This window comes from Diadema setosum, chromosome 22 (assembly GCF_964275005.1).
Source record: "Diadema setosum chromosome 22, eeDiaSeto1, whole genome shotgun sequence".
NCBI lineage: Eukaryota > Metazoa > Echinodermata > Echinoidea > Diadematoida > Diadematidae > Diadema > Diadema setosum.
The window spans coordinates 29,786,927-29,797,626 of record NC_092706.1 but is presented as its reverse complement, the minus strand read 5'-3'; the positions used below and the strand labels follow the sequence as shown (position 1 = coordinate 29,797,626).

The window sequence follows — 10,700 nt, the reverse complement described above, 5'->3', positions numbered from 1 at the left end:
ATAGAGAATGAAATCTAACTATTTTCAGTGCACATCAATGTAGATAGTGTGGTTCGATTCGCTTCATTTTGTTGTTATCATTCTGATGATTCAAGGTCTTCATCATGTATGGATGAATGAGTAACTAATTTGCAACACGTCATCAACGTCTATACAAAATTAAATGTATGATGCATGGAGAGAAAGTTAAAAACGTATAAAATGAAGTACAAAATGTATGATTCATCCTTTAATCCTCCTTACACGTATTTTCTGAGTACTTCGAAACTAAAACTGTTCCGAATATTTGCGTAAGTAACTTTGGTGTTTTGATTGATCCCAGCAATTTCCTGCCCCGTACTTTCCTGTGAGCCATCAAAAATTTATATTAGCTAGTTGCCATCAAAAATTTATATTAGCTAGTTTGCATCACATTTAACTATTGTTCATTAGCAAGAGATGTTGCCCCCGTTAAGATTGACTACAAGATTCTCTGGAGAGCATCTCGCCAAGGATGATGAAGGATGATGAAGGAGGATATCAATCAATTGATGCCTGACCACGAGAGATAAGGATATGTTGGAAACGCCATCTTTCAGTTAAGCAAGGGAGAGAAATCGTGGTATCAACATGAAGGGATGTGTTGGATTCATCGCGTCGCTCTTCCTCTTGCAGGCTCGAGGAGAAACCTGCGAAGGTAGTTAACTTGTTCGTTTTGTTTTGTTTGTTTGGTTGGTTGGTTGGTTTTACTTCCTATTCTCCATCATTTCAATTCAAAATAACACCATTAATAATATATTTTTTTTTTTACACTTTTGTACAAAATAACATCATTGATAATATAGGTTGTCCCGGTCAATTTCATACTTTTGTCATTCAAGTTCCTATTCCAAGCATTCGAATTCACGCACACTACGCTCGCAGCACTAAATCAGCAATCAAATTCAAAATCCGGTCATTCGAATTCATTTTTGGAGTATACAAAATTAACTATCGGAGCATTCAAATTTAAGAGAGGAGCACGCATTTCACCAATGAGCATCAATTTCATGTCAAGCTAGCGACGAAATCTCATCGGTCATTCAAATTCATAAATAGGCAACCTTGTTCCAAATCACGGCATTCAATTTAAGAGTAGTCCCGAATTTAGTTAATTTGGGGCCCTGTATGTGTGTCTTTTTCATTTTGCTTTGAATATACTGTGATTTATGATAAAGATTATTTAATTTGCAGTAGAGGTCCACCTGTTCCTTGAAAATTTTGAACTCGGGCTTCACGAAACGGAATATACAGGCACATGTCCCTCGGATAGAACATGAATTGGAGGTCCCACGTGTGGTAGAGTCACTGCTCATGCACGTATCAAAAAGATCCCACTTCATCATCGCAAAGATTACATCCAAATGGACCCCAAAGAAGACCAACTATAAGAGCTGAATATGAGCTATCCAGCCATCTTCATATATGAAAAATCAAACAAATAAACAGACAATTAAAAATGCATTAGGCACTGTATAGGCCTGCAGACGAGCATAATACGGAAGGTTGGTTGACACCATGCAGTATCATCAAGAAATATAATTACATTGTCCTTGTGTAGATTTATTAAGATGAAAAACAAAGAATACGTGAACAAAGAACAATGTAAAACCTTTAAATAGTCATAATTACGCAATATGCAAGTCTTCATTGGCTGTGTATGTCATGTATCCTTTTTTTTTTAAGTCTATACTTCATTTTCCTCGTTAAATTGATTGCACGAAGTAGGAATTTGATTGCATAAAAATGAAATTAAACGCTCCAAACAAGGTCATTGGGACTATCACATGACTATCGCGTGAATTTGAATTCATGAGCAGGAAATGCAATTCTTGCATTTGGAAATTGAACGCCCAAACGTGAATTTGATTCGATGAAAACGAAATAGAACTCCCATAAATGAAATTGATCGCTGGGATTCTGAATTTGATTGCCTGAATATCTTCGCGTGTGTGCGCTGTGTGAATTTTGATGCGCATTAATGAATTGGAATGACGAAAGTATGAAATTGACCCGAAAAACCTACATTTTTCAATATTACGGACAACAGGATAATTTATTCATTGTGAACATAAATCACAAATTTATTATCGAAGATGATTATCGACATTCAGTAAAAAGGAATGTTCATGAAGAGAAAAAATGCATAAGATCACAGTCATAGGCCCTAAATGTATTCTTGAAATGATAGTGGCCTGAGAAAGTGGTAGTGGAAAGAGAGAAATGAAAAAGGAATGCTCTATTACCACGGACGCACGGAAAAAGCAGCATTTCCAGAGATAAGTAGGGCCCAGAATACGTACATACACGTATGTATAAACACTCAGCAAAAAAAAAAAAAAAGAAAAAAAAAAGAAGAAAATAAACACCTTTTCGAGTTCAAAATTTTCATAGAAGATTTGATGAAAATCAATGTATTATATACCATATTAAATGCAAATTAATTGGCTATCAACCTAGTAGGTCATTATAAAGGGAAACTTTACGCATGAGCGAACTCATTTGTTTCTATCCTCCAAGGCACAGTAAAAGATGCAAAAAGTGACATATTGTCTTTCATTTGCAAATGCCCTTAAAGATAAGAATGGTAACAAAAGTACAGTTTAACACAATGAGAGACATGAATACAATAGCAAAAATAAGTCTATGTTCTCTTTATCTCTTTATAACCTCAAAGAAAATCAAAATGGGAAACTTAAGGGAGTAAAATAAGAATTTTCTTTCAACTCAAACTTAAAATGACATAGGAAGTAAGGGCACAAATAATTTAATTATTGTAAATATAATATACAATCTTAAGATAAATGTGACCCTGCACCACAAAACAAACAAAAAATTACCATTCATGAATTTTTAGATATGGACAGATTCTGAAAGAGCAGACTTTAAGTTATGATATGATATATAACTCAATTCAAAAGGATATCCCTAACCCATCTAAATATTGAAAAGAAAACAAATGTAACATCAAGTTTTGAAGGAAATATTATGCATCATCTCCATTCTTCATCATGAGAGTGGTAATATATAGTACATTGCTTTACTTTCTCTTATACGTAGAAAACACCAGACTGAGGGAAAATGAAAGAGAAAAGGTCATATCTCCTTCGACAAGCAACTGCTGGAAAGTTTTCGTACCAGACAGCCATCGAGTTCGCATACAGTTTGCCCGGTTCAGTTTGACCGAGGGGTATGACTTCCTAGAAATAGGCGACTTGTGGGATTCCGATATTCACCCGGATAGCCGGCTAGCTAAATTTGGGTGAGTGGATGTCTCAAACGACTTAGTGAGAGACAGAAATGAATGCCTCTTCTCAGGAAGCTGAGTAATAAAACTCCGTCAGAAATCGACAAAGAAAAGAAAATGACATGCGTAACCAGTAACGTTTAAACTGATGAATATGTGCTTATGTGATGAGTTTTTCGAGACGGTTTAAGAAAGAGAGACAGTAGACTTTGGTGTACCTCTTTTCTTCAACTGTTTAATCTGCAGGGTATATTGCGGATTTTCTTTTTGTGCAGAAAATACTGCCTTGTCGCCTGGAACTCCACTGCACTTATTATTTTCGAATAAGGTGAATCTGGGTAATGTGGTGGAACTGATTTTAGCCGATAATTCTTTATTTGATTACTGGGCCTGCACTGGTCTTACATTCGAGACTCGGTGAACATATATACCATCATATTTAATTTCATTTGACATTGAGATGATACACATTCTATTTCAAAAATCAATAAACAAAACACAAGATATAGTTGATCATTACTGATAACAAATAACGAACCTTCGGAATAACGAACTGTAACCGTTTTTCTATGTCGTCGTCGTATGAAACTTGTAATTGATAGCACTTATTTGCATTCATCGCAAATATGTAATAACGTACGGCTTTTTTGGTGCTAAAACTGTAACAGTTTGTTATTCCGAAGGTTCGTTAATCCGAAAATGAAATAGGGTTCATTATTTCGAAGGTTCGTTATTCCGAAGATTCGTTTTTTGGAAGGTTCGTTAATCCGAAAATGTTATAAGGTTTTTTACTCCAAAGGTTCATTAATCCGAAAATGAAATAAGGTTCGTTATTCCGAAGGTTCGTTAATCCAAAAATGAAACAAAGCTCGTTATTCCGAAGGTTCGATACGGACCCTATTTCATTTTCCAATCAACGGACCTTCGGAATAACGAACCCTATTTCAACGAACTCTATTTCATTTTCGGAGAAAGAAGACTTCGGAATAGCTAACCCTATTTAATTTTCGGATTAACGAACCTTCGGAATAACGCCACAAATGTTCGGATTAACGAACCTTTTTTCACTTTCGGATTAACGAACGCCTAGGTATAGGGGATTTGTGTGTTTCGGATTAACGAACCTTCGGAATTACGAACCTTCGGAATAAGGAACAGCACCCGCTAAACCTAACACTTTGCCCTAACTCTACATCTTTTATCTTCACAGTGGGGATCAACTTCCCAGTGATGTTGTATCAATTAGCCCAGGAGCGTGGATTCGACTTTACTTGCAACCACTTATTTCAACTCACCGTAGTCCCGATATCCATATCAATATAAGTTTTGAATCGGCAACAGGTAAGAGCAGGAGACATTTCTCAAATAATACGCTTTCGATATAATTCGTATAATTATGTTTGTATGAGTCACTGTACGTCCTACCGCATGAGCCAGTTCACTTACAATCTGAGCAGGTGTAGATCAAAAGTCATTACAAACCTGTTCTTGAAATTGACTTGAAATCGACTTGTATTAGAAAACCGGATAGGTCTCCATTAGGGTCATAATCTTCTACTACTGCATAACAGCACGTATAGGCACGATGAGATAGGTCCTACATGACAAAATTACCATTTCAATTGTTTTTAACTTCCATCCTTTGTCCTCCTTTCTGTCTCATATATTTGAAAAGTCTGGGGTATAGAAGTCTTACAGCTCATTGAAAACTGCGTACTATAGCATCTTATTATAATCTCGTGGTTTAGGTTTGTGTGCCACATCACGCGACTTGTTTGAGACTGATTTACTACGGTGGAAAATGGGTGCTCGTCACGAGCTTGACACCCACGAATCATACAGCCCACGAGTCATACAGCCCACGAGTCATACAGCCCACGAATCATACAGCCCACGAATCATACAGCCCACGAGTCATACAGTCCATGAGTTCGACACTAAGGAAATAACGTCCAAGAGTTCGACACTATAAGAAAACAAGGCCCATAAGACCGACACATTATATAAGCAATGATGTAATGTTGGCCTCATGGACTTTTTTGGGGGGGCCTGGTGTCAAACTCGTGGGCGTTGTTTGCCTGATGTCGGACTCATGGGACTGTATTTGCTAAATGTCAAACTCATGGGCTGTATGACTATACCTGGCTGTACGACTTATGGACTTTTTTTCGATGTCGAACTCTTGGGCAGTATATGACTTGTGGGTGTCGGGCTCGTGAGAACACCCCTTAAAACGACCATGGGGCAAGCGGTAAATGCTAAACCAAGTAGTCAACCATTCGGTCTTTTCGAATTTGGATCTTTCTCATTTCGCTTAAAAATGCATTGTGTGTAACTTAAACTGAAGAATAGAATATATGCTTCATTCCTTCTGCGTACTACGGTTATGGTAGCATAGAGTCCCTACCATATCTTCTCAGCCTGTTTTTTCGACATGGAAGAGTGTTATGACCCTCTCCCGCCCCTTAAACATACGCAATTTCCCCTACTCGATGAATCTGTTGAAAAAAGAAAACCCACAAACTGACAATCTTTTCATCCATTTGTTGGTACAGAAGTGGACATTAAGTTGAACAACAGCTACCCGCAAAAAGTCATCACCAAAACCTCATATCGCGACAACGAGTATTGTAACTGGTATGTGGAAGCTCCGACCACTTACACAATCCGTTTCACCGTCCAGTCCCTCTACATAGAGCATGAGTTCGACATCGTATACTTTGGGAATGAGTTCGGTGTCCCTTTCCGGTCCAAGGAATGGTGTCAGCTGACTGGTTCACACGGAAAAAAGCATTTCCAGTCGAACTCGAACCACCTCGTCATTATATTTACTGCAGATGCTACCAAGCAGAAAACTGGATTTCAGTTTTCCTTGGAAGCGTTGCCGGAGAGTAATGCGACTGTAGAACCAAGCGCCTCATGTTTTTCTCAGCAGAGTCCGACAGAGATCTACGAAACTACAAGTGAGTGTGAACAATTTTATGATAAATATTCTATGTAAACGTATAATGTTGCCAAACAGAAAAAAAAAAAATTGGATGAGATTCACGTGGTCCCTCGAGTGCCTTGTAAATAACCTAGCAAGGATAAGCAGAGCATTGCGCTTCAGCATGATACTACCTTCTGGCCCTCACAATCTTTGTGGAATGGGCCATCGTTTCAGGCTGCGCACAGCTACAGTACTTCAAAATTGCCATCTACTCCCCATGTTCAGGAATTAGCATTTTCAGTTCATATGAACAATCTTTCGTGATGTTTGTCGTTCACACCTGACGCACTTGCTCAGCAGCAAAGCGTCACTCACATGGAAATATGTGTCAATTATGTACGTGAATGGATGCTGCTAAACAAACTCATGGTAAATGACAGTAAGACTGGACTGTTATTGATTGGCACATCCAAGCAAATATCCAAACTTTCTTTTGATGGGATATCGGTGAGAAGTTCTGTCATAAAGTCATCTTCCATTGTTAGGAATCTTGGAGTGTGTTTTGACACGCATCTGAACATGGAAGCACACATCACAAATGTGTGTAAATCATCATACCATATGATTTATAACCTCAGACGTACATTGTATCAGGAAATATTTTGATGAGAACAGTATGAAAATGATTGTCCAAGCATGTACTGTTAGTAAATTGGATTATTGTAATGGGTTTATGGACTCCCTGATTCTCAAGTTAGGCGCCTGCAGCGAGTCCAAAACTCCTGTGCAAGGCTTATTTGTAACAAACCTAGGTTTTCAAGGATTACTCCTCTTCTGAAAGATTTGCACTGGCTTCCGATTCGTAGACGAATATTGTTTAAGATTTTGTTGATTGTGTATAAGTCACTTATTGGTCAAGCCCCCAGTTACATATCCGAATTATTAGTGTTTAAATCTCATCGACATACTCATAATTTGCGCAGTTCTAAGGACACTCTTCTTTTACAGATTCCAACATGTAAAACAAAAGTAACATTGGGAGACAGAGCAATTGCCTGTGCAGCTCCCAAACTCTGGAATGATCTACCGTTAGAAGTCCGGAAATCCCCAACAGTAGTTTTTAAATCACGACTCAAAACACATCTTTTCATTTAACTGTTCGTTATTATCAAGCACATCAGAAGTTTTTGCAGCGCAGAAGAATATATGTCTATAGGTTTTGCGCTTTATAAATTGATATATTATTATTATTATTATGTTTGGATATGAATAGTAAAGTATCATCATATGAAAAAAAAAATCTGTGACGGAAAACTGATATACTCTTCTAGACTTTAATTTCAAGTTTTAGTTGAGTTGTTCAAGTTGATTTAATTTCATTTCCAACAAATCAAATGAAAATGTTGGCGTACACAAATAATGGCACGAAATCAGTTCAACAATCTGATGAACATAATAACATGTAATAAAAGCACAGGTAAATAATTAACAGAAATGTAAAATAAATGCCACACCATTATGGTAAACTCAGAAATACAATTGTTGGAAATGAAGGGAACTGCTAAAAAGCAGGTCTTGTAGTTTGCAGTCCCCTCATAAAAAAGGGGAAAAAATCAGATTGCACAAAATAAGACAGGACAATTTGCCTAAGAGATAAAAAAAAAACAGACAGAGTAGTACACACATACATGCACACACAAGGACACATATCTACAATCACGAAGGTTGATTAACAATCATTGCAGGAAGATATTAAATATTTCCTCCCCTCCAGATTGGAAGGAATCAAACATAAATCGTATTTATTATCAAACATTAAGGACAAGCGAAAAGAGTTCTGCAATCATTGGTAGGTGAATTTATTCATTGTACTTATTCTGTCACAAAATCGATGTGTTGCGATTAGGTATAGTATCTATGCCTTTTCTTCGATTTTTTTTTTCAGCGTTTGGACATCTTCATCTGGTTCCTGAAACAGGTAGTTCTACCAGCCATCCACGTGTATCGGATATGCAAACTATGAGAGCCCATCCAGTCCGGCACACCACTTCGCTCCGCATCGTCATCGTAGGGGTGGTAGTTGCTGTTCTAGCCATCTTCGCCGCTTTTAAAGTCTTGGCGATTGTTTGTGGTACAAGGAAATATCGACGCAAGCAACCACAAGCATCCAGCAATTCTTACCTCAGTGACAACTTTTCTTCCGAAGATTCCAACTTTTCCGTAAGTGAACAGTGTTTCTAAATGCAAGACCTATCATAACCAGTGGGATTTTAAGTAATGGTTCAGTGGAATCACCTCCCATACTGTCACAGCAAAATTAATTAATGGTTAAAAGGATGGTAGAGTCATTGGCTGTAATAAGGATCCAGCTTTTAACTTTGTGCAAGGTACTTAGAAATTGCTTTATGAAATGTTAAAGACTACACAATTCTAAGAGGAATTCAAAGTTCATATAATGAAAATTGGTTTTGTTGAGATATCCAAAAACAAAACAAAAAACAAAAAATAAAACAAAGCAAGCCTAATGCAACATGGGTCACATTTCTTTTGGCATCGCTTTATTTTGGATATCAAAGCCATTTCAAAAAAGATTTTCATCAGATAATGTTTGAATTCCCCTCAGAATTATTTATGCTCTTTATCTCTCAAAACAATTGGAAACCTGAAGTCCCATCTTAACCAAAACCATACCATCCCTTTAAAGGTTAGGACCAAACAAGAAACTTTCGAAATGATATTTTGTGTTAATGATCTCATTTTTTTGCTTCCCGCTTTTTTCCACAGACAAGTTTTTCCAGCGGATCTATGATTCTCCATGATTCAACCGAAGACCTGTCTGACTCTCGCTCTAAGGGGCCATCCACTCCTTTAGAAAGAGGGATGGCTACAGGGTCAGAACATTCGATTATGTCGTCACAGACAAGGAGTCCGTTCGTGATGAATCAACCGCAGGGTTCCCTTCCCTCTGGAAGTTCCGAGAATCTATTGACCGGATCGCAAGTTCAGACTCAATATCCCGAAGTAAACGACTCCTTGACATCAGGAGCTTACTCTGATAACGAAATCGGCGTAGCTGATGGACCAGCAGTGACGGGAAAAGTACGGCATTCCTATTTCCCGGGTTTCGATTGTTCTTCGATGAGCCCTCATGGACCAGAGCCCATGGTGTGTCCATTGCACACGAAAAATTGTGACAGAATTATTACGGCAAGTCAGACAAGCCCAATGTCCGATGATATCTCAGTGCAGGATGAGGGCCATCGAAGGGATCCTGATATTGACTTCTATGTCGCTCTCCGCTGCGGTGACGGAAAAGCAGGAGTCGAGGATGTATGTCCCGTTTATTCCTTTCCCAACAAAGAGACAAAGAAAGATTTCGGGAATACACCATCGTCAAAAAATGTGTATTTGGATATGCATTCCGAAAAGAATGATACGCTCTCTCAAAACGCCACGGACCAGGGAAGAGCCATAGAAGCCTTGAATCCATGCTACAGAGTGCCATGTGAACCAAGAAGATTATGCCCTGATAGCATGGCACAGCCCCGCCATCTTCCCGACCTGATAGGGTCTGTTCAATCTTTAATCGAGACAACACCAACAAGAGAGCAGACGAATGTAACACGCTTTACTCATTCAGATTTTTCTCCCTTCGGACAACCTCCTCTGGGGGAGAACAAGAAAAGGTCAAAAATCACTCATACCTATTTCCGGGGAGTTGGTTTCAACCAGCTCAGGGCAATCTCAGCTCCTTCGGTTCCCGCAGAGTGCATTTATGATGAAGCAAAATCAGATATCAAACTTTCAGTTGAAGATTATTTTGAAGCTCTTGGAGACGTTCAGGAGTTACAAACTTCTGGAGAGTACGTAACTCCGCCCTCCTCGCTTGAATCGTTACCTAGCAACGGGAATCCGAATGGGCATAAAATACAACACATCTACTTTGGTAAATGGAAGTTTACGAATCAGTGTCACGAAGGGATTCCTACCATTACCCACGAATCTTTTTACGACGACGCAACTTCGCACCATCTCAGAGAGCAAACACCATCTCCTAACTCCATCGAGCCATCGGCGCCCCCAATGGACACTCCAGGAGACTTTGAGGCACCCGCGCACCTGCCTGCAATCAAACTTAGGAATAAGTCGTCTATGAGCTCATCACCAATAACAAATTCTTCTATCAATCCGGACTATGTTAACGGAAAGAATGATGAGTCTACGACAGTACATCACATTTACTTTGGTGGAGTCACAAATAGGCATTCTCCATCGGAAGAGGACTCAGATTTCGATGACACAACGTCTCCCGAATCACCATCGTACCGACAGGGGAAAACAGCCGCAATCGTTCAAAAATTTGAAACACTTAGATCCACATCGAGCTAGTTCATATGCCTGTAACTCAAATGAAGTTTTCAGCATCCATGAAACTGATCACAGAAAATATTTTGCCCGATCACAGGTGATTGCAGATACATTCATCATTTGAAATCACCTTCCGCA

General features: G+C 38.7%; 1 protein-coding gene across 1 annotated transcript; it reads left to right on the top strand.

Moving 5' to 3' along the window:
* Positions 1–609: 609 nt before the first annotated feature.
* On the top strand, positions 610–10,583 carry LOC140245292 (uncharacterized). The gene is made up of 4 exons (XM_072324877.1): positions 610–676; positions 5,821–6,228; positions 8,173–8,414; positions 8,979–10,583. The coding sequence occupies exons 1-4, from the start codon at positions 610–612 to the stop codon at positions 10,581–10,583; spliced, it is 2,322 nt and encodes a 773-aa protein (XP_072180978.1).
* Positions 10,584–10,700: the final 117 nt, after the last annotated feature.